The sequence below is a fragment of the Folsomia candida genome, unplaced genomic scaffold, assembly GCF_002217175.1.
Source record: "Folsomia candida strain VU population unplaced genomic scaffold, ASM221717v1 Fcan01_Sc013, whole genome shotgun sequence".
Taxonomy (NCBI): domain Eukaryota; kingdom Metazoa; phylum Arthropoda; class Collembola; order Entomobryomorpha; family Isotomidae; genus Folsomia; species Folsomia candida.
The window spans coordinates 213,922-238,361 of NW_019091205.1; the positions used below are offsets into that span (position 1 = coordinate 213,922).

General features: G+C 36.8%; 3 protein-coding genes across 3 annotated transcripts; 2 read left to right on the plus strand and 1 right to left on the minus strand.

Moving 5' to 3' along the window:
* Nucleotides 1-648: 648 nt before the first annotated feature.
* On the minus strand, nucleotides 649-6,220 carry LOC118437471. The gene is made up of 5 exons (XM_035856495.1): nucleotides 6,105-6,220; nucleotides 5,863-5,972; nucleotides 1,347-1,403; nucleotides 1,137-1,274; nucleotides 649-848 (listed from the first exon to the last, which is right to left on the minus strand). Exons 2-5 carry the CDS (start codon nucleotides 5,867-5,869, stop codon nucleotides 649-651), a joined length of 402 nt encoding a protein of 133 aa, XP_035712388.1. The 5' UTR covers nucleotides 5,870-5,972; nucleotides 6,105-6,220.
* Nucleotides 6,221-6,856: 636 nt separating this feature from the next.
* Nucleotides 6,857-9,906, plus strand: LOC118437339 (cholesterol 7-desaturase-like). Its single transcript, XM_035856285.1, has 8 exons — nucleotides 6,857-7,248; nucleotides 7,309-7,501; nucleotides 7,732-7,920; nucleotides 7,994-8,079; nucleotides 8,312-8,404; nucleotides 8,478-8,729; nucleotides 8,925-9,098; nucleotides 9,392-9,906. Exons 1-8 carry the CDS (start codon nucleotides 7,048-7,050, stop codon nucleotides 9,581-9,583), a joined length of 1,380 nt encoding a protein of 459 aa, XP_035712178.1. The 5' UTR covers nucleotides 6,857-7,047; the 3' UTR covers nucleotides 9,584-9,906.
* Nucleotides 9,907-10,382: 476 nt separating this feature from the next.
* LOC118437466 lies at nucleotides 10,383-12,863 on the plus strand. Its single transcript, XM_035856486.1, has 4 exons — nucleotides 10,383-11,107; nucleotides 11,324-11,646; nucleotides 12,076-12,377; nucleotides 12,456-12,863. The coding sequence occupies exons 1-4, from the start codon at nucleotides 10,427-10,429 to the stop codon at nucleotides 12,635-12,637; spliced, it is 1,488 nt and encodes a 495-aa protein (XP_035712379.1). The 5' UTR covers nucleotides 10,383-10,426; the 3' UTR covers nucleotides 12,638-12,863.
* The last annotated feature ends 11,577 nt before the right edge of the window (nucleotides 12,864-24,440 follow it).

A 24,440-nucleotide genomic window follows, 5' to 3' on the forward strand; every position in this document is an offset into this window, starting at 1 on the left:
GATAATTTTAATACCAAGTGGTACCAACTTTAATACCGAGAGATCAATACCTGCTTGACTAACCGTGTGCTCTTTTACAGGTCCTTCGCATGACCATCATGCACAAGCCAAGCAGTCTACACGTATGCTATTTCCTCCTGGTTTCCATAATCTTGACCACTTTCTATATTTGTGTGGCAACCCAAGAGACAACCAATCCTCCCCCTGTCCGTCCCACAGATGAACAGAAACACGCCACAAGTATTCTGGTAATAACATGTCCTAAGGGTCAACATTACTCTCAACATCAAGGAAGATGTGTCAAAATGGCACGTAGACTGGGGAGGCGATGAGTTTCACGGAAAATTTGATTTGTTAATATGCAAACTTTAAAGAAATTCGTAAAGAGTTTAATTTTGTAAAAAAGGGAATTCGGAAAAAGATGCGTATTTCTTAATTTGAAATTGTATCAGTAAAAATGTTATCCATCTCGTAATGTACACTTCAAGGTTAAATGATGGAAAACCGGAAACCAAATGTTCAAGTTGTGTTCACTGTGTAATATAATATGCAATCAATTTATGGGTTGTGTTCTCCCTGATTAATTAATTAGTCTAAATAAATGTCGACAAATAAAATTAAAAAAACACATTTTACAAAAATCTTTATTTATGGATCTAACAAGCTCCTAATTCCCCCACCCCCTGCAATCGAAGCAATCCCCCCACTTCCCGCTTCCCCCTTATTCATTATTCCACTTAAACTCTTTACATTCGCAATACCCGTTAATTTATCCGATTTAATTTCTAGTCCATCCTTTGCATGTGATTCTGTCGGCCCTTCCGTCGTATGATCTCCAATGGACACTCCTAATAATACGAATATTTTATTTAAAAAATGGTGATGTGGAAATCACACTCTTAAAAATAATGTCACCATTTTGTAAATTAAACACTCTCTGAATTATTACTACATAAAATATACTAAATCCAGAGTAACGGTAATTTGATCAAAAGCAAGGTTTACGCAGGATTTAGTATAGTTTTCTTAGAATTGAATTTGTAATTACAATTAACATTTAATATAATAACTTTTCAAAAAGGGTCACATTATTTTTAAGAGTGAATCTGAAAACAAAGTCAAAATTTTGGACATACCAACCAGACCCAAACTACGATCTTGATGATCTACCAATTTGTATTTATTATTCTTCTTTTGAATTCGTACTGATGGGATTGGGACGCAACCATGGAAACATCGAATTTTGTCGTTGCAGAATTTGGGGCCTTGTTTTTCTAGGGGAGGAATTTTTTTATGATTTAAACAGAACCACAATTTCCATGCGGATTTAATTTAATTTTTTTTACTTAAACATGATGAGAATTTTTTGTCACAAAATGCTGATCCATTTGTTTCCATGAACACTGTAAATTTTGTACAATTTAACAACAAATTTTACTTGCATTTAATGAGGCAATTCACGCCCTCCTTCGTAACTACGTAAACAGCGTAAAATCCGTAAACTTACAAACGTTTACAAACTTTTACAAAAATTGTCAAGGAAAATCAGTTTACAAACTTTTGTAAACTTACGCAGCTCACAGGCGTCTTTAAATTTTGTAAAGTATTTTGTAAACTCAATTTGCGGAAGAAAAAAATTTGCTCGATACAGAAATTTGGCATAGAGGTTGCTAATGGCCCCTAATGGAAGAATATGAAGTGGAATTGGTAAAAAATCACATCCGGGACCCGTTGGGGTGACCCATACCGATTTTCATAACTTGTCTCAAAAAGCTGAAATTCGGAACGGTGATAGCTTCTCATGAACGAATATGAAGTCAAAGATGAACAAAAAATAACCAGATGGGCAATAAGGGAGGGGCACCGATACCGATTTCTAAGAAGTTATATATTCAGCTAAGATTTAGTGTGATTTAGGATTAGAATTTAGGAGGGTTGAATTTCGAAATTTTTATAGGAACAGCCTTCACTGTTCGTGGTATTTATTATATCAATAAATGCAGCTCCACAAATTTCTTCCATTAATTTCCGTTTTCTGGAAATGATCGGCATTTTGTTTCAATTATCAGATAAATTTTTACGAAAATAATTGCGAAAGTGAATTCACGGGAAGCTGTTTGTAAACGTTTGTAAGTTTACGGATTTTACGCTGTTTACGTAGTTACCAAGGGTGCGTGAATACCCTCAATTTAAATTAAACTCACGCAGAAAGATGGTAAAAACCCAAAATGTAAATTTCCACGCACTTGTTTCCATGATAATTGAAGAAGAGTGAATGGAAGGAAATCGTAAAATAGGTAATGAACAGAGAGAAATGGTTACATAATTTTAACGACGACATTTCCTTTAAATTGATAAATTACAGCCTGTTCCATTGTTTCAAATTATAATCAAGTAAGAATGTTATACATATGTAAGTGAAGGATGCCCCCAATCTACAAAAAACACTTAAAAATCCGGTACAGCCACCTAAATGTGGATATAAGTGCTTACATATATACAGTTACTCAAATTATTGATGGCATCATTCACTGTCATGACACAAACCTTAGTGTTTTCACGTTCTGGGAATATGTCATTATTGTGAAATATATCGATTCTAAAGAAAATTTAATGGGGGTTATAAAAATCAAATCAGTTTAACGCTAACTGTAACAGTTTTAAAGATATTTTAAATAGAGCCATTAAACTTCCAAAGTGCATGCAAAATAATTAAAGGCACCATGCTAATTTTTTATTGAAATATACTTGTAAGTTCTTATCACTACTTTGTGATGCCACCTTTTGCACCAATTACTGTTTGAATGTCACGTGAAATAGAACCCTCCAAGGTTTTGACCACTTCCGGTCCTAGATTACCCCATTTCTTGCTGATGATCACTTGTAACTAATTTTTTGGTTTTGGAGTGCTGTTAAAAATTCTTTGCCCCAATTCGGCACATCAAAAGTATATGTGGTTTAGTCCTGGACATTGGGCAACGCAATAAAGATTTGTTACCGGAGTTTCCTCGAAGTACAGCTTGATGATATTCGCCGAATGCTGGAAGTACCCATACTGCTGGAATTCAAAGTTATCCCCAAGACGCCGATATCTGCATAAAGTTATCAAATTGTCCCACAAAATGGTCTTCTGTACTTCCTTAGTTATAATTATAACAATAAAGTGCGATGTGTCAACTTAACCCAATGGTTAAGGGCCCAAGATCATGACATTTCCGCCACCATGCTTCATCGTCTTCCTCATGCGCTGCAATTTCAGGGCTTCCGAAGGATCCTACTAGATTTTTAGAGTCCCATAGGACCCAAATAGGTTAAATATGCTATAATCACTCTAAATAATTCGTTAACAGTCTTTGATAGTCCAATAACTGGTTGCTTTTGCCCATCCGAGGTGATCCTTCATATTCTGAATATTGATGAATGGTTTCTTCAGCGCCACTTGGCGTTTAAATACAATTTCTCGAATTTTGTTGCAATTCGTTTGAGGTGTAAAATGTACTTTGAATTGTTGGTGACCTTCAGAAGTGATTTTAGGATAAAAGGTCCTCGGTGGGTCAAAATCTTACGGGCTATATTTGGACCATTCCGCGCAATGGACGTCCCTTTCGGTTCCCGGCCGCGTAAATTCGCCTCTGTTCCGGTTTCCTTCTATTTTTTAACTATATATCGCAAAATACACGTCGAAAGCTTGGTTTTGGAGCACTTCTTCGAGTATCCTAACCCTTTCTCGCGGACAGCGGTGACATTTTTTCGTTGCTCAATCCTCAAGTCTGTCCAACCAATTGTAGTCGACCTTATCAATATTTGCAACTGTCAAATTGCATTTGGCACATTTAAAACTAATGGCAACTCAAACTTACCTGGTGATTTTTAGCTTGGAGTTTGTATACCAATAGCAATGCCGAAAGATGATAAAGGTGCCATTGATTGTTTGGCATGAATTTTGGAAGTTTTGCCACTCTATTTGAAATATTTCGGAAACGGTTAAAGTAAGCAATAAACTGCTTTGATTTTTGAAATCTCGATTAAATTTCCCATGGGATCGATGTATTTCACAATGATAACACATTTCCAGAATGCAAAGACACTACGGTTTGTGTCACGACTTGGAATGGTGCCATCAATAATTTGAGTAACTGTATATGCATTTATACAAGGTGGTTTAAATCTCATAGGACAATGCAAAATTTTTAGATGGACAAAACCCCTAAATCTACATATCTGTATTTACATTAGTTACAGGATTTTGGGATTGGGATTTTTATTAAAGGGTGTTAATAAAGTCCGATCCCATGCATTTTTTGGAGCGTGGTTGTTACAAATTCAGCTGGAACTTTTGAACCAGTGAAGTTATTTATTTCAAATTTTTACCATGGGAGGAACAACTAAACGTGTAAGTCATGAGCATCTTAGAGTTGAGATACAAACATTGCATCAGCAGGGGCTTAAACCTACAGAAATTGTGCAAAAATTGGGCTGCAGCCGCAGAACGGTTTGGAAATGGAAGAATAAAAATTTTGTCCACGACAAAAAGCGACCAGGGCGACCCAGAAAGGTGTCACCTACCACAAAAAGAATGATTAAAAACAGACTTTGCAAGAAAACCGGTAGTTCATTACGTAATTGAGCAAGGGAGTTAAATGACTCAAAACGCTATAAAGAGAAGAAGAAGCAAATTAACTGTGTGACCGTGCAAAAATTTGTGAAAACTACGAAGTGGGGTCACACAGCTTACAAACTAACCAAAAAAACCTCTCATGTCACAAAAATATATCGATGACCGTCTGAAATTTGAAGAACTCCTTCAGAAAAGTGCCCATTTGAGTGAAAAAAGACTTGGTGAAGAATTGCGCAGTCACATCCTTTCAACTGACGAATCTATTATTGAACTATATCCAAAATTGAACCAACAAAATGTTCGTTACAGGACAGAAAACAAATCGGATGTACCATCAAGAGCGATCCCAAAATTCGGGCTTAAAGTTATGGTAGCGGGTGGATTTTGTGCACGTTGCGTGACCCCTCTACATATCATACCAAAAGGCAAATCAGTCAATGCAAAGCATTATATGGAAAAAATATTACCTATCTATTTCGATAGCATGGGGAACAAGGAAATATTTCCGAATGAAAGAAAAATAGTTTTCATGCAGGATGGTGCTATAGCCCATACAGCAAAAGCGAGTTTGAGTCTCATCAAGACGCAAGTTTCAACGGTCTGGAGCAAGGGGGTGTGGGCCGCTAACGGCCCAGATTTGAATCCCCTGAAGAACCAGTGGTCCATACTTAAGGAAAATGTATACAAAGAGCCACAACCCCGGACGAGGGAAGAGCTAGTAAAAAAAAGTTCAAGATGTATGGAATTCGATTTCCAGAGGCACATTGGAAAAATTAGCACAGAGCCTTAAACAAAGAGTTGAGGGCATGGTTAAAGTAAATGGTAACAAGACCAAATACTAAGGTAAATATGTCGAACATTTTTTGTAAGTATCACGGGTAGTTTTTTTTAATACTAGCCTTCACTTTTTTACAGGAAAAATGGGATCGGACTTTATTAACACCCTGTATTATCATCAAAACGGATGACGACAAAGTTCTTAGCATGTTGAATTTCAGAGATAACATTTCCGTAACTAATGTGAATTTACGAATTTTTCTTATCGACAAATTATCCATTGTAGCGTAACATTTTCTACAAACCACCCTGTACTTTACACTACACATTATTAAACATTACTAAACGGTTATACTCATGTATGTTACAGTGCCTGTAGCGCAATATATAGATATCTACACTTATACCCCAGGATGAAACGACTAATGCCAGTTTTCGAAGAGTATATATAATAAAGAAAAAGATACCTTTCATTGTACCCAAAACAATCTTTATACGTTTATGTACATATGATCAAAGTAAAAACTGCTTCCTTTTGGTCAGGTCCGAAGTCTGGAAAAACTTGATTGTACATATTCTAAGTAAAAATAAATTCATAGTTATAACCTTAGCTCAATGACTTGTGTAAAACGAGCCGTTAATTACCTACTCAACGTCAGAAAAACACCAAATCTAGCAAAACAATCTTTACAAACTTGAGATTTCTTACCCATCTGCATGCCATTGATCACTAAAAATCGTAGTGTCTTATTAAAAAATAAGAAAGCGAAACTTGTTTATTATCGGCAGGAAAATAACCTGATATGCACACCAACTTATAAATTACTCTTACCCCCGGAATATCGCTACATATATACGCAACCAATAATAAATGTTCATGCTACATATTTTCCCAGTTTTTGATATACTTAATGGAAAAACCGTGTGAAAAAATCAGAGTATTGACTTTTGCATACTTATGTATGAAACTACTGTGGTTAATTCCATAGCTCATTTATCATTCGCCACGTGTGAAGGTTGGCAAGTTGATATCGGTTCATATGAGCACACGCAAATTTCGCAATCTATGTATCATGAAATACCGGAATCTATTTACGCAGCCAATTTGCTTGTTTATTTGCAATTAGGAAATTTACTTAGGTAGCCTGAATAAATTCGTAATTTTATGTTTAGTTCCGTGAGAAAATATTTATACAGAGCGTTAGGCGCATTAATGCGAACGAGTAATAGATAGATAGATTTATAATTTGTACTTCCCAGTTCCCCCTTTTCCACTGTACTTTGGCACGTTTTTGCATGTTTAGCGAATAGTTTGGAATTGTTAACAACTAAATGTATGCTCTGTTGAACCATTCCAGGTTCACGTACATAAGTTGCATATATACACTCATGTTCATGCAAACGGTCAAATCGTGCAACAACCCCTCTGTAGTAACGATTTGGTCAGAATGTTGGTATCAAACTCGTTTTTTTCTGTATCATTCCTCTCATCAAGTCGACTGTATTTACATAAAATTGTGCTTCTCACCTCATCAAATTTTAGCCCATGAATTTATAAACTTGAGACAAGTAACAAATTTTAAATACACTGACATAAATATACATACGTACAGATTTGCTAACTTTTAATTAAGCTGAAATCGGATCATTACATGGACTGTTTAAAGATGGACCTCAATTGCAGTATCGTGGACATCAATAAGGATTTAATATTTGGCTTCCGGCCACAATCTTCCTTCACTTTACTCGAATTTACAAAGTTTGCTCCTGACTTTAAGTATTTATTAATAATTATCCCTCCACTACTGGTACTCTGGTATTATTTTTTCTGGAAAACTCTCGACTATTATCGGGTAATTTGCAAAGTTTCCCTTAATTTAAGGTGTTATCTTAAAAGGTTAAATTATTTACAGGATTACACCGAATTCGGGTACGATGACGCCAAGCGGATAAACGGGAGTGACGCTTCGAGACGTCATGCAATTAATGAAATGCGCAATCAAAGAAAAGTCGGTGACATTCCGCCCGTCTATCCAAACGGTTGGTTTAACATTTTGGAATCGCGCGATCTTCCCGCTCAAGGCGCGAAAGAAGTGTGCTGTTTAGGTAAATATTTAAATTTTTGGGAACATATCGAATTGGTTTTAGGGTGGGGTTTAGGGTGGTTAATTAAGTTAAATACATCGGATTCGTCGGATTTTTTTTATCCGGCCATTTACTAATGGATTCGACCGGGTATTATCGGATCGGATCCATGTTATCCGGTCGGATCGGATTCTCCGGATTATCATCCCTAATTGTTTTATTAATAGTGTCGGCCATTTATATTTTCTTAGGTTTGAATTTGGTCGTTTGGCGGGGCGAGAGTGGAAAGTCGTACGTGGCGGATGCATACTGTCCCCATTTGGGGGCACATCTTGGTGTTGGTGGCGTCGTAAAGGGCGACTGTATCGAGTGTCCCTTTCACAAGTGGGTATTCCAAGGGGGGAGTGGCGATTGTGTCCATGTTCCTTACTCTGACTCTGGTAAATACTACTGATTTACATATGTAATTCAGATTTTAAACGAAAACTTCTCCTAATTATGTATGTCTACTAGTCCCGGAATTTGCACATTTAAAAATGTGGGAAACACTGGAACTGAACGGTTTTATTTATCTCTGGTATCACGCTGAAGGTGAAAAGGTGGGTAAAATAATTACCAGTTCGCATGGGTGGTAAAGAAGTAAATAAGTTCGCAAAAAAATGGTTTGAAAATTTATGTATTTACGAACTTGCGAATATTGGTTGTATGTATTTATGTGGCTCGCATTTTTTAAAAATCATTTACGATGCGAACATGCGAAATAAAATAAATACTCGTAATGTTGACGAGGTGACATAAATACTGACATTTTATCATTTTTTGCATATTCAGCCCTCTTGGAAACCCGACGAAATTCCACAAGTTTCTAGTGGAGAGTGGATTTATCGTGGAAGGTCGGTCTTTATTACGGCGTGTCACATTCAGGTAGAAAAAAAGTTTGAAAATGCACGCATAAACTTTTGGAAATTTTTTCCGTAAAAATTTCCTCGTTGTTCAGGATGTCGGTGAAAACGGGGCTGATATGACGCATTTCAATGCTGTTCACAAACCTTCCGTTTTTGCCGGAGGAAACATTGCAGGGTTGAAATCGGCCTGGGAATTCATAAGCCATATCTGGTCTGGAAGTTGGGAACCTAACCCTGACCCAAAATTAGGCCACAAAGCAATCATGTCCTTAAATCACAGAGTAAAATTACTTAACCGTTTTACCTTAATGGATGTCCCCTTTGCCAACGTGGCAGCGAATCATGTAAGGAAAATCTCTAAAAAATGAGGGTATTCACTTCGTATTTTGCAAAAAAAGTTCGCAAAATGGTTTTTCAAAATACATACATACATATGTTGCGATACGAACATGCAAGCTCTTAGTGAATACCCGCATTTTCAGAAAGATTGAAAATTTAAGTTTTAAATGGTATGTAGCTACATATGCATATTTTTGCAGGTTGGTCCCGGAATGGTTTACCTGCATTATAAAGGATTTGGTGGCAATGGCGTCTTCTTTTTCATGACGACGCCTCTGGCACCGCTTGTTATGAAACTTACTCTAACGTTTTACTCTTCTCGGTTTCTTTTGCACCCAATCGCACTGCTATTCATGAAGGGTCAAGCTAGCCAGGTACGTAGTACACTCTGAAAAATGATGTTACCGTTTTGAACAATAATGTGTGTTACATATGTAAGTAAACGATACTTCATAAATCCAGAGTAAACTTCACTATTTAACAAGTTAACGTAAATCTGGATTTAATACAGTTTACTCATAATTTAGAATATTTAAATCGAATTTACCTTTTTCAAAAGGGTGAAATTATTTCTAAGCTTGTATGATTATCTGTAATTTAGAAATATTAAATCAGTCCGAGGTAAATTTGGTCATGCATTTTTTACCCGAATTATCTAAATATGTAGTTGGAAAGGGACATTGCCATCTGGAACAGAAAAACGTATCTGAGTAGGCCAATTCTCATGAAGGAGGATAAAGCCGTCAAAACTTTTCGTCGCTGGTTTAATCAGTTTTATTCGGAGAATAGCCCACGCTTACAAAATCAATCAGTCGTACCGGATGGGAGAATTGGTGTGAAAACTGAATTAAATTGGTAACTAAATGGGAAATACAGAAATATTTATGAAAACGCTAATAATCAATCATGAATGTATATGTTTGTATCTTCCATATGCATTTTTCCCAACGATTGTAATTACTGATTTAGTTATGTACATATCTGTAATTAAGGATGCGCTGTGATGTAAAGTGTAAATACTGCTCCGTTGCAAAATTGTATAAATTTGTAGCATAATGTGAACAAATAATATTTATGTGAATATGTATGTATGGTTCAATAATTATTTATTAAACTTAATCTCGCGTAAACATAAATATTTACGCCAAATCTTCTAATTTAAATAGCATTACAGTAAATAAATTAAGGTAAGTAAATAAATATGTGTAATAAATTATATTAACTGTCTTGATACATGAATGGTGCACATTACAACAAACCAAAATACTTACGTACACAATATCATAACGAACTCACGACGTACTTCGGCAATATTTCTGATAAATCACAAATAATTACACTTAATTCAGTAAAACTACGATAAATACAAACATAACCAGAAATTTGCTGCACTTTGAAAAAAACTATGCACGCGTATTTAAAACCCAGTCAGCAATACGACCAAATAAGATATCTCGTAATTTCTCATGGGAAGCAAAACCTGATTTCTCACATGCTTAATATTCCTCAAACACATATGTAAGCAATTCCTGCTCTGCTCCATAAATCCAGCGCTTCGATGTTTACCTGGGGAATTTTACATACGAGAATGCAAATAAATATGAAGCAGACGAAGAAATATTATGAATACTAAACCGCAACCAGAACCAAGTTATTCATTAAGAAGTAAAGTTCGGCTGGAAAATAAATCCATAATCATTCAATGTATCGCGTAATTGTGATCCCATTTCTGTACATTTGTGTCCTCATACTCCTCCCACTTTTCCTCGTACTGATCACCCCTCTTCTGCTATACCGCCGAATTGTGGCCCGCCTTTGTCAGCTGGTTGGAGGCCCATCAATTGGGAAAATTCTAAACGCCACGGCAACATCACACGCATGCATTGGCGGGAAAGGAAGCAACATCCTCCCCTTAACGGTGGAGGGGGTCCCAGATCTTGCCCATATTAAGGCACAGTTCACTGAAAAAATTTTAAATGCAAAAGATCCCGCTGGTGGTGATGCCCCACTTTACCCTGAACTCAGGCAGACAATCGTTTCCTGGGGCGGGTATTTCTTTTGGGCAGATATTCCCAACTTTACCCTGCCCATACGGTTGTTGGATATCGATCCGATCGATATTGACTCCAAGGAGGGGATCAATTTACTAAGGACGCTGTACAAAAGGGAGTGGAAATTTGGTCAGGAAGCGTTCTGGGAGCTGGTCATCGTTCCCGGTGTCGGGGGGAAATTTTGCGTCCTTTTTATCATGCATCACGCCCTAGCAGATGGCTTCTCTATGCAAAAGTTGGTGAATAAGGTTAGCCAGCCGCCAATTGTGGAAGCGAAGAAGAAGGTGACTTTACAAGTTCCGGGAAAACGTGGAGCGGCTGTGGTATCTCTGGTAAATTACGAAGTTAAGAAATGAATTAGACAAATAATACCAAGCGGTATTAAAGTTTTGCCATATCGGCAGCAAATTTTTACGGATCGATATTCATAATTTTAATACCAAGTAGTATCAGGTTTAATACCGAGAAATCACAATCTATGTGATTATTTATACCAGATTACTACTCCTAAGTATACAAAATTTTGTTAAATTTGCGATTTTTTCCAGGTGAAAACCTTACTTAGAATTCCATACGACATTGCGACGTACCTTGAGGCGCTTTTAACAACTCTTTTACGAAGTCCTGGACAAGTTAATTCCGGGAATATGCAAGAAATTGAAAAAATTCCAAATGCAGGAATGACCATATCCACGGCGTCAGTAAGCTTGGCAGAGATGAAACAGATTTCAACAGGTCATGCCGTTTCGTTAAGCACCCTCCTCATCTCTGCGGTGCAAGGATCAATCCGGAAATTCGGAAATACGCCTAATGGACTTTTGTACTTCCCGCTGCCTCAACCATTTCATCCTGAGAAATTAAGAAATGTTGCGTACGTTCAGGGAAATTTTATAAAGATATAATTACATATTTCAAAAAATGCTAACACTAGAGGCCACTTAGCGTTTGCTCTTGGATTTTGCCCAAATTATTTAAATATTGTCCACCGATCAAAGATTTAATTAATATGAAATTAGCAAAATACACTATCTTCCAATGTGAGGCTTTGGCAGAGATATTTGCATCCACAGAGGAGAAAACGTGCCTTAAAGTCGACAAGTTTTATCGACAAATTTACTCCAGTTTCTCCTCCTCTAATGCAAATATCTTTTCAAAACATTGGGAGATTGTGCCCGCAAATTTCATACAGATTAAACATTTGATCGACTGACAGTAATTTTGCCAAAAAATTGGAGGGCATTCGTTGAGAGACCTCCATTATAAGTACGTAAATATTTTGTTGTTGTATAAACATTTTCAGGGGGATGGGATACATCGAACTATCGCAAAATGTTACTTGTCCCGACAATCTGAAACGAGTTGAACAACAATTTCAAACCTTGAAAGTGTCCACTTTTCCTGGGATGGTAAACTTTCTGGGTTCCTTGAGCGGAAGTTTGCCCCCGTTTCTCCTGCGTAGGACGATAAGCGGTGCAAAGTCTGCTAGAAACATGAGAAATTACGTGGCCTCGATTTTTGTCGTGTACCGAAATCCATTTCATCTCTTTGGATATCCGGTAGTCGGACTGGGATCTTGTGGATCTGGGCTGGAGGACACAAACGGTTGGTTTGCCAATTTATGTATGTATGTACCTTGTCAAATTCGCGAAATAATTTAGCAACATATTTATTATTTTGCAGCTATTGCATTTTTTATAATTTCGTCACACGACAAGATTTGTATAAGTGTGATGGGTGACAGTGAAATTTTGACGGAACAGGAAGGGAAATCTCTGCTCGATGGAATGCTAGGAGAAGTGGAACTATTTAGAGATGCGTTGGACCCACGTGACCATGTCCAAATTGCAATTGACAAGAATTAATTAAGCCGTGGATTACGTTAATGGAAATTAATTAGTGAGACGAGTGAAATTTGTAAAAAAAATTGCACGCGAATATGACTCATAACTTTTGCAAATTTTGTAATTTAGTTTGTTCTACATAAAAGATTTATAAACTGAGATACCTATGAACATACATACATAAATCTTTTAATAATTTCATTCAATCTAAAATGTGCCAATAAATCTGAATATGTGTACGTGCGAATATTTATTTACATTATTTTCCTACTTTTATTATATAGGTATTCGTGAAAATAAATATTGAGCGTATTCACAATTGTCTTCGTATCCTTCACATATTTTTGTTAGTATCGTAAAACAGTTTACGAATAGAAACCAAGGGCCCAACTTCGTAAAAAATCGTAAGCTTTTTTACCACCTCGAAGAGAGATTTCTATCGACAACGTATTCCGGCCTTCGACAAGACTAATATTCGCGAAGGTATATTGACTTTTGGGTTATTTATCTAAAATTATGAAGCGTGCGATAAACCCTGACTTAGCAATTGTACTCCACGATGATGACATTTGGTTTTCTTCTTGGGGCCTCACATGCACATGTTATCTTTTAAGAATTATTTTGTCGTCCGTTATTTTTGTGTGCAAATTTCGATACGTATGTATCATAAAATGGTCTGATATCGTGTTTAGCGGGTGTCATAAATCTTTTTTTAAATTAGTTAATGCCTTCCTTAAAGGTTACCACTTCATCCACCGATATGGACATGAAAGTTAAGATGTTATGATGTTAATATAGAATTGAGACTGCATTAATTATTCAAAAGGGTGACATTAGCCTTAATGGCGTGGCCTGCATGAACAAACTGATGAAAATATTTAAATCGTATAGCTATGTACATATGTATAAATATTTATTAATAACCGCGACATTTGCAAATTCGTGACTGTCTTGGCATGTCTATTTTAGAAAAATACATAAGTGGAGAGAAAACGCGATGGAACTATTGCATATGTCGCTCACGATACATACTTCAATTTCTGTATATATGTCGCATAAGTCGATAATATAGACATCACCATGATAAGGACTAAAGGAGGGAAAAGAACTATATTTAAATAGAAGGCAAAGCTTGTGACAAAAATTGTTTTTCTTAGGTGACAGCAAATGACACGATTACGGCAAATCTTAAATACACTTAAATTTACATTCCTACACTGCCAAAATCTGGTAGAGTCACATACTTATGTGCACTCTAAATAATGTTAGTAAATCAAGGATTTGCAAATGATACAACCGATCTATAAAATTTACTCAAGGTTGAGGCAAAATTCTACAACGTTCGATAACTTGTAATTTTCATATGGTAAATTGTACCTAGCCAGTTGTGTCATCGTTAGCAATTTGTGAGAAAATGTTGATCATATATATTTAGGGCGTTGGTTTGATAATAAAGGAGGACGCACCCCTTCTTATGAGAAAATCCCCCCCCGTGATATTTGCCCCAAATTTTGATATGTTGTACACCTCGAGGTGCTGATCAAAAAATGTATTGGTCCCTAAGCCCTAAGTGACCTGGTTCGACCGGAAACCGAGGTCAAAGGTCAGTGCACTTTTTCGCTCGAAACCCCACAAACCGTATATTCTTGGAAAGCTACGGACCTCACGAGTCCCAATATACACCATAATAGGGTCAAAGGTCAAGTCTTGACCTTTCGAGGTCAAGCAAAAAGTTGCAAATGTGTGTTGCTGTTGCAACACAGTTGTACACACAACAGCCATAGAGTCGACTAAGCTTGCTCGACATGCACTCGGCTGACCGGAGTGCAGCGGAGCGTGTAAAAATGTCCGTAAGGTCCATAAACGGTCACCTTGCCTAAATAGCTGACCTCAAAAGGTCAGGGGTTGACCTTTGACCCAAGTATGGTGTATATTCGGACTGATGAGGTCCGTAGCTTTCCAAGAATATACGGTTTGTGGGGTTTCGAGCGAAAAAGTGCACTGACCTTTGACCTCGGTTTCCGGTCGAACCAGGTCACTTAGGGCTTAGGGACCAATACAGTTTTTGATCAGCACCTCGAGGTGTACAACATATCAAAATTTGGGGCAAATATCACTGGGGGGGATTTTCTCATAAGAAGGGTGCGTCCTCCTTGTTACTGGATTGGTAGTAAATAGTTCGTTTTTGAGTACTTATCCGCAGTATAATTCTCATTACTATTTTTGCTTACTTAACCAGAATGGCGGTGATTGTCACGCCGGAACTAAATATAAGTACTGCATGATATTTATCTGTACTGCGCCCACTATTAATTCAAGACCAGTTTTCTAAGAGTGTGCATATATTTCGCTGCATAACCAGTGTTTCGGGTGCAAGTAACCACCTGCAACAAATAACCACAAGAAAATGGTTTCTTGCAGCTATTTTACCCTCAAGAAACTCCTTCCCGCCGCTGTAATTCTTAGGGCGCTTCGCTAGAAGGCGCTGTGTTTCTTAAATTTCTTGCAGTGCACCTTGGATTTCTTGTATTTCTTGCTTTGCAGTGCAAGAAATGAAGCAAACCCGCAAGAAACGAATCACTGTGCATAACAGAAATTACACATGTTAAAGTGGTTTGCAATCATCGTGACTAGCGGTTGGCACGAAACCAAGAAAGTCAAGAAAACAAAGTTATCAGTAATAAGTTATCACGAAGCCAACTCTTTTAGAAAATAAGTTACCGCCCACTCTAAGCTTCACCACTTCATCCACCGACATGTACATGAATAATAAGTTTTCGTCTAATACCAGTGAGTGCATTTTCATCGCCCAACCTTATCGAACACTCTAAAAAAGTCTAGTAATAAAATTAAACAGCGTTGTGTGATATGAATGACTCTGTCAATGTCGTAATCGTAAATGTTTGCTTAAAACCTAAAAGTAATGTATGTGTATGCAGCTCGGTAACAAACTATCACCATACCTGCACCCAATTTTCACAGGTGTCCGTATTCATGCGCAAATCAACCTTTACAATTTCAGCTCCATACACAATTTCCAAGCGCGTGATTTCCACACCAATTATTTTCACCAAGCGGTAAAATTTTTCTATCAATTTGTGGAAATTTTAATGTCGAGAAATCCTTATCAACATATCTGCACTACATTTCTACGAGTGCATGTTATTCGCTCCACGTATTATTTGTTCAACTCGATACCTTAATTTCCCAGCCTACATGACTTCTTCGTGTAGTCAGCATCACACTGACGCCAATAGTTGACTTCAGTTTTCAGTCATAACGATAAAAGAATCGGATTATATATTAATCTATACATACATACCTGAATTATCGAAAAATGTATTCCTTCTTGATATTCCTAATTTTCTTAACCTTCATTTCATACTGGACAGCGGGGAAGAGGACATTTGGGAATCTAGATTAGAAAATTGCTTACCTCTTTCGTACCATGACAGTATAAAAGTTATACGAAATTTTAATTCTCCCGCAAATATCACCTCGTTAGCGCAAATCGAAAACCGAATTAAAAGATCTCCCCGTTCAGAAATATTATTTATTTCAAAACCGTCCTTATATTCTGTCGAATTCTATACTTCTGTCAACTCAAAAACCGAATACATCTTTGTCTTTCGGTCTCATGCATTGCACCACGTTAATGAACTTTCCGATGTAATCGGGACATCCAAGATAATACTTTTCGGCGAAGATGGCATTTATATTCCTTGCTTTCCCTGTCAAAATTTTATGTTTGTTAAAAGTCAACTTTTTTTGTTTGAAATGATCAATTCAATTTGGCACCATCAAAACGAGATCAACATGCAGGGAAATATTTTAGGTGTCCCAAACAGGCGCTTTGCAACAGAGATATCTGATCAAGCAAACTCTTGTGGGCCAAATCTAAGTAAATTCCTCCCCCCAGATTCTTATCGATATTGTATGACTTTTACGATTGGAACGCAACTCAATTGCACCACGATGTATGTAAAGCTTATAGAGACTCTTAGTTTGGAGCGTTTGGATACTGGAATAAGCTCGACTATCTTTTTTTATTCTCTGTTACGAGATGATATCTTAAACGACTTTTACAAAAGGAGACACCAAAAAATTCTCACCTTAACATTTCAAAGGTTTAGATTTTCCATAGTCACCCAATTTCCGATAGCGGAAAGTAGTTTTGGGAACGTTTTTACCCCGTTTGATCTTTCGACGTGGACCTTAATTTTATCTTCTTGCATTTTAATAACTGTTGTGATTCAATTTAACCGGGATATGCACAATCTGCCTAATAACAAAATAGAATATAGTGCTATATTTATGCGTGATTTAATAACATTTACCTCAATTTTGATGAGTCAGTATGGCAGTGATATCGTACACTTATTACAAAAACAGAGAAAAGCTGTTCCGATGCTTTTCGTGTGGTTTTTGGGGTGTTACGTTCTCATGCAAAATTTGTACAAGGGATCTATAACGTCAGACTTGACCGCTACACCCTTTCCCGTGGTCCCCAGAAGTTTCAAAGAATTAACGCAGTCAAATCTCACCATAATTACAACTAGCACAATGAACTGGGCAAACGGAAAGCATGGGTCGCTCATAGACTATCATCTATCAAAGTCACTTGCATCGATTAGAAAGGATTCGTCAACAAGCGGGAAAACATTTGCCACCCTTCTTTCAACCTTTTTACACCGGTGTATCTACGTTTCGCGCAAAACGTACAATTTGTCCTTAATTGTGAATAATATTTCTAACTCAGAAATAATTTGGACCAAAGATGCGGGAATTCCGACGCGGCACACGTTTGCAATTGCAGATGACGAAGGTGTCTTAGCATTGTGGACTTCGTCAATAAAAACAATTGGGCAGCGGTTGGTTCTCGATAACCTGCACGACGTTCCCTTCCAGTATAACGTCGTAAGGTCTGCAAGCTACAATTATATTTCGGGGACGATATCCACATGTTTCGTATGATTAATGGAATCAGGTATATCTGGGAGATGGCTTGCCATCGAGCTTACGGGGTTGCAGCTACGTAACATGCAATATTTTGGTCCAGATTTAACGTCAAAGTTAATTCGAAAATATAATTCAAACTTTAAAGAACCAAACGTCCAAATTTTGAATTCTCACGAAGAAGCCTTTCCCGCTCTATTTTATGTTCTGGGTTTATGCGCCACGATTATAGCAGTGGCGGTCGTAACTTTGCTGGTTGAGTGCAGGTGGGCGGTCAAGAGGGTTCTAGTAACAACCGCCAGAGTTTCATGCGACACATTGGCAACTATATGTTCGGCTACTTGGCACGGTTGCGGTATACTAGGAGAATGCAAAGGTGGCGGTTAAACTTGTATAGATATTTGCATATTGGTGCATAATACTTATTTAAGATTGTTCAAGGTCCATAGAGTAAGTCTGTATAGTATACTAAAACGTTTGTTTAATTGGTATTTAATTATGAAAATTGATTAAAATATTGCTCATGAATGCATGAGCTTTTTGTATTATTTTGTAAAATGTTCGAACCAGATTTTCATATTCGCGAAACTATTTATGTTCCTGATTTCTTAAATTATGTAAGTCTAATTGGAATTAAAAAACATTAGTTTGAAAACCTATAGCCATTAGTACAAAGGCTTCCTGTTAACGATTTGGAAACTTTATAATTTTAATACTTGAAGTGTCAATGACCAAATTTATTTGATTTTAATGTAATTTGTCCACATAATATGAAAATATATTTAGCTGTGTGTCACAATTCGCTAATAAAATGCATAAAAAGTCATACCCATCCATCCAATTAAGGTGGAAATAAACTGGTATGTATGTACACTATTTACGTTTTATTGATTCGGAGTATAAATTGTATTCGCACAACGCTTATTATTACATTTCGTATTTCAAAAAATCTAAACGATCAACGATTTCATGTTAAATTTACTGAGGGATAGGTAAATAATTTGTGTACCAAGCTGTACTAAAGTAATAAATAAGTATTGAAGTTTTCTAGGAAATTGAGTCTACAGAGTATGTATGTACAGCCATTCCCCAAAAGTATCCGTTATTTACATATTTGTAATTTTGGTATGATCCCGTGCGCTTACAAGGGAGCATACCGAGGTGTCCAACGAGTTAAGGGTCGACACCTATACCAAAATGACCACAACACATGACTTATTAAACAAACTGGAGGAATTTCCGTGTAAAATTCACTTTTCGCCAAGTTGTGACGATATTTGTAACGAGCGTGTTTCCAGCGGGGCAGGTTGGCCGTTGAACGATCAGGTCAAATATATGTTGCTTTCAGAGATTTTGAATTATTTCGAATTTTGAAAAAGTTCTGAAATTACGAAATTTTTGAAATTTTGATATTTTTGAAATTTTGCTGAAATTATAAAAATGTTTAAAAATTTTTAAAACTTTGAACAAATTACGTGAAATTTTGAAAAACTTTAAATCTCTGAAGAAAAACATGTGTTCGATCAGCGGCCGACCTCTCCTCTACTTTTACTTCAAAAAAAACTTTTTAGAAGTCGAACATTTCAATATCATAGTGCAGATGTAAATTTCACTTACTTTTAGAAAAATGATACAGTTTCCATTAGGGTTGCCGCGGGTAACGGGTCGGGTACCCGTTACCCGCATACCCGCTCGATTCTTGCGGGTACCCGTTTTCTGCGGGTAGCGAAAACTACCCGTACGGGTAACGGGTAGTTCAGTTTTTATTTAATTTTGGACATAAATCAATTCACAAGGAAACTTGGCAGCAAGTTAGTCTATTTACCAGCAATAGCGTCAATTTATTATTCATCCATTTCAAAATTTGCCACTTGCCAGCTACTGGCGTTTTCACCGAGTGTCTTTTCGGAGGTCAGAAGCCTACGGCAGCCTCAAATGGTTTTCTCGTCCCAAAAATGCGGAGAAATTATTGTAACCAAAGTATAATTTGCCTGTTCTCAAATATCAGTAATAATTTGACTTGAATTTGTGTGTATTAACGTAAGACTCATGAGATTTCAATTTGTGCTTTGAAGGTGAAAAACCTAAATCCGATTGAAATCAAATATTTTATTTGTAGATAATTTTTTTTTTCAATCAAAATTTAAAAAGTCAAACTTAACCTTTTTCAAGTACACTACTTTCCATGTAGTATTTATATCAAAAAGTCAAGCCAAAAATTAGGAATCGCATGATATTTTCCATTGAATCTCCACTTTGAAGAATAATATTGGCGCAAAGTTGAATTTTTAAGTAAATGCCCTGCATCTTTTTTTCCACGGGACGAAAACTATGATGGACTTTGAACTCTGTCCCCAATACATATTTATCGTTAAATGGGCTATTCAGCAGAAAGATAAGTGATAATTCCTAATTTTTGGCTTGCTTGTTTTAACATAAATCGCTAAGAAATTCCGGTGTAGCTTGAAAAAGGTTCCATTGTCTGCCTAAGAGTCTGGTTTCAGAAACTTCTAACGAGATCTAGCAAAATATGGCATTCGTAACTTGCACAGCAGTATCTCAAACTACTGAACAACCCAAATGGGCAAATAATTGCTAAATCAAGTTAATTCTGAAGGTTGGTTAGTTCTTAACTTAATTCTCATAACGGGTAGCGGGTAACGGGTACCCGTGCGGGTACGGGTAATTGTACTGCGGGTAGCGGGTCGGGTAACGGGTAGCATTTTCGCTACCCGCGGCAACCCTAGTTTCCATCAATTGACTTAGGATCCTTTTGATTTATTTCAGTAAATTTATTTGAAGTAAATACAATATTTAATTGTGATTAGTTTTGTTAATTAATTAGGCTAAATAAATATGTATGCTCTACATTTGTCCACGGTGTTTATGAATGAGTTCACCATTTTGCCTCAACTCAATCACCCCATCTTCCGAGTATCTTTGAGCATAAGCTATTGCGAACATGTGTCCCACGATGAAATTATCCATGACGCTAACAAACCCCACAAGCTCCACGTTTTCCCGGTAAGACTCAAGCAGAGATTGACGAACTAAGATGTAGTCATCGATGTCAGTACTAAGCGTGAGAAGGTTAATTAAACATGATGCACCCAAAATTTATAGAAAACCATTGGGGGTATTCATCACGAGTTCGCATGTCCAAATCGGAACTTACATTTGACATATATACATAAGTTTTGCGAACTACATGTCTTTGAGATGCAAAATTTCGCGCATGAATTTTATTTTTTTTGCCAACGTCGCTCAACATGTAATGAATACCCCCATTGTTTCCTCAAAAGCATGAAAATCAAACCTCATTCGTCCCACTTCTTCATTAATAGCGTGGCAAATGTCTTTCCCGTTCCGAACATTGTACATAATCAGACTTGTAGCTTCTTCTTTTGCCATTAAATCTTTCCAGACGCCAAGAACGTCGTTTTGCACACAGCAAATTTTTTCGCAGAGGTTCATCAAGTGTCCCAATTGTGGATGCGACTTTAAAAACGGGGGTAGCTTGATACCACTAACGACCCCAATCACTCCGACCATGGAGAGACCACCGAATTCCTGGTAAACCCAAGTAAAAATTTAACTTTTAACCTGTGACTCAATGACTCATCACCAAAATCGTCAAAATTAGCATATTTTTGTCACCTATCTACATATACGAATTTATTTTAAGATTCTGGACGGCAAGTTTACTGTTCAGTAAGTTGATTAGTAGAATATGTATTATTGTTTTTTTAAATTAAGGTACATACACCAGGCTTAATGAGTTCAAATTTTTCCGATGGCTTATCAAGCTTAAGACTCCCTCTGTCACAAACCGTTAAAATATGTACATATATGTTTTAAAAAGTGGGGACGACCCGCTCTACCAATTATATTATTGCTCAGAATTTTAAAATAAATTCCTAGACCCGAGAAATGATTAAATATTAGTGATTTTGACAATTTTAATGATAATTCATCGAGGTATGACACGCTACAGTTATTGATAAATTTGCACACCTTTGCTCTGAACGATCTATAACAAGATTCGCTATACTTGTGTAAATTGTCCGCTTTGCTCCATCCATGGGCTTGTATATATGCGTGCCCTTGGCGTACTCGAAGTTATTTTTGGTCAATTTTTGCACATCTTTCAGCACAAGTTTTACAACGGACAAGATCTTTTGGGCGAATTCTGTCTCCACAAATTCAAATTCGGTGATTGGACATTTTTCACAATTCAAGTCAGAAAATATCCCATTTTCAAGGTCGAGACAGGTGTTCAATGCGTTTACCAATTGCGTGCTGGAGTTCTTCTCCATCGTCATTTTATAAATTTGTGAGTCGGGGTCGTCAAAAATGTCGTCAATGATTACAGCGAGACACATAATGTAACAATAAATTTGGTAAGGTAAGTCATATTCTTGACTTAATTGTGGATAAGTCCAAGCGCAGAAGGGAATTATATCGGTAACGATATTTTTAATTCGAGCGGAGGTCAAATCTTCTGAAAAATGGCGGCGAAGAAATGTGTCCACGTGCGCTTTAGCGGTTTGAGCCTGCATTTCATAAAATGTATTTCATTTTAAATCCAATAGCACACTCTTAGAAATCCGGTATTAAAATAATACCAAGCGGTGGTATTTATACTTGACTCTATCAAAGTGGTACTGATAAGTAAGACCATATAATAATACTTCGATATTAAAATTGCACATTTTTTAAGACCGATATAATTTTAATACCTAATTGTAGCAACTTTACTACCGAGAAATCAAAGCCTGCGTTACCATGCCAGATTTCTAACAGTGTACATTTATTGACGATTACGTAATAAGCATAATGACAAATTTATTATTCAAACTTACCACGCTGGAACTAATTAGCGGCGCGTATTTATATGCACCCGGACGTAGAACGGGAAACTTAATTTGCATCCCGTCCCTTGGAAATGTTGGAAAGTCAAGGTTGCCAATTTTGCAGTCGATCCACACCTTTTCGATGTCCATAATTCAAATTGTTTTTTTCTGACACAAAATTCCAACTTGTTTAAGAATATGTAGGTTTTGTAAGGACTGCTTGACTTTCAAATGTGCACTAATAAACTTCCAGATTTTGATGATTCGTTTATTGCGCCAGGTCGAATATGTAAATTACTTCCTTTAATAAAATATATCCATTTCATTCATACTTTTCGATGAAGGACATCCGATGCACTGTTACATCCATGAGTAACTTCAAAATTTTATGGACAATTTATACATCATTGGCTTATATTTAAGTACACCACAAATATATTCTAAATAATAAAGATTTTAGAGTTATAAACTGTGCTACAGACTAAGCATATTTCGTCTAACATCTGGCGTGTTAAATTTTATGTAGCTATGTAACTTTAACATTATTTAGGAGAAATTTCGCCACTATTTATGTACATATTTAGGAGTTTTGATTTTCAGTTAAATTGAATTGTGCCCAAAATTAAATACTTAATTACGTTATGTAACTTATGCACACTGCGAATACGCAGGGTATGCTCTACATTTGGAAAATTTGGAAAATTTATCCTTTAACGTCATTGGATATCAGATTGAAAATCAGGTTTGCAAACCAAGACGGTTCCTCTTCACCATATAACTCTGATGGTGGTGAGAAGGATCTTCTCACAGAGAACGGACTCTGTGAGGGCTCCCTTTTACAGCATTGCCAGACCGTCTGGCCGGGCTCACCCAACCATGACAGGAGCACCCACCACGTACTAACACCGAGCCGAGTAGGATTAGCAAATAACTGCCCAGCGAGTGAGGAATCGAACGTGTGACTGCGTGGTGACAGTTCCACCCCCGATCCACCAAGCCAAGCAGCTACTGCTTTACATTGTTGTACATTGTTTAGAATTTATGACAGAACACTTTAAGAAATACGGTATTAAAATAATACCAAGCGATATTTATATGACTCTACCAAAGTGTTATTAATAATAAGTAATACCCTGTAGAAATCTCGCGCTACTAAAGTTTTACTGTATCGGTAGCAAACTTCTACCGACCGGCATCATTTTCGTAACAAGCTGTACCAACTTTAACACCGAGAAGTCAATACATGCGTCACTATGCATAGCGATGGTCCATAAATTATTACACAGAGAGGGGGGAGGGGGGGTCTCAGGCTCCAATGATATCGTGCCTATGTAACACATGTCAAAGGGGGCAGAGGTTTAGAAAATCCAGATTTTTTCGTGACATAATTTATGCACCTTCCCATACTATGATTATCCACAGGGAATAACCAAGGAATTTATAAATTTAGATTCACTCAATGCAAACACATTTACTTAAAAGTAGGAAAATTAAATAAAGTACACAATTAGTTGCAAAATTAACATTTTCTGATGAGTCTCACGAAGGAGGAGGGGCCCTCTACCATTCTCATTAGCTTGATTATTTCCTTCTATGGCGAATGGACGATTAACCCCTTTTGTAAATATTGAACCGATTTGTCGTACATACATTTGTATATAAATATATATTTGTACAATGTCGTGCTTGCATACACTCAAAATAAGGTAGTAATGAATCATTACCATGCGGAATCACTATGTGTCTATACCACGTTGATTACGATTTGTCGTAGAAATGGTAATAATAAGTTCAAGGAAATTCAAATTCATTACCAAATATTAAGGAAGTGAATACAATTATGTATTAAATTTGAATTTCCCTGAACTTATTATTACCATTTCTACGACAAATCGTAACTGACGTGGTAGTGACACATAGTGATTCCACATGGTAATGATTCATTACTACCTTATTTTGAGTGTACTTGCTAAATTGCATTGTCGTGTCGTGCTGCTACATCCGAAATGGTGAAG

Coding starts and splice junctions, on each gene's coding strand:
- LOC118437339 (XM_035856285.1), top strand. CDS start 7,048: ATGGACTGTTTAAAGATGGACCTCAATTGCAGTATCGTGGACATCAAT. Junction 7,249..7,308: donor AAACTCTCGACTATTATCGG/GTAATTTGCAAA, acceptor AATTATTTACAG/GATTACACCGAATTCGGGTA. Junction 7,502..7,731: donor GAAAGAAGTGTGCTGTTTAG/GTAAATATTTAA, acceptor ATATTTTCTTAG/GTTTGAATTTGGTCGTTTGG.
- LOC118437471 (XM_035856495.1), bottom strand. Junction 1,275..1,346: donor AAAATTCTCATCATGTTTAA/GTAAAAAAAATT, acceptor TTCCTCCCCTAG/AAAAACAAGGCCCCAAATTC. Junction 849..1,136: donor TCGTAGTTTGGGTCTGGTTG/GTATGTCCAAAA, acceptor TCGTATTATTAG/GAGTGTCCATTGGAGATCAT.
- LOC118437466 (XM_035856486.1), top strand. CDS start 10,427: ATGTATCGCGTAATTGTGATCCCATTTCTGTACATTTGTGTCCTCATA. Junction 11,647..12,075: donor GAGAAATTAAGAAATGTTGC/GTACGTTCAGGG, acceptor AAACATTTTCAG/GGGGATGGGATACATCGAAC. Junction 12,378..12,455: donor TGGGCTGGAGGACACAAACG/GTTGGTTTGCCA, acceptor ATTATTTTGCAG/CTATTGCATTTTTTATAATT.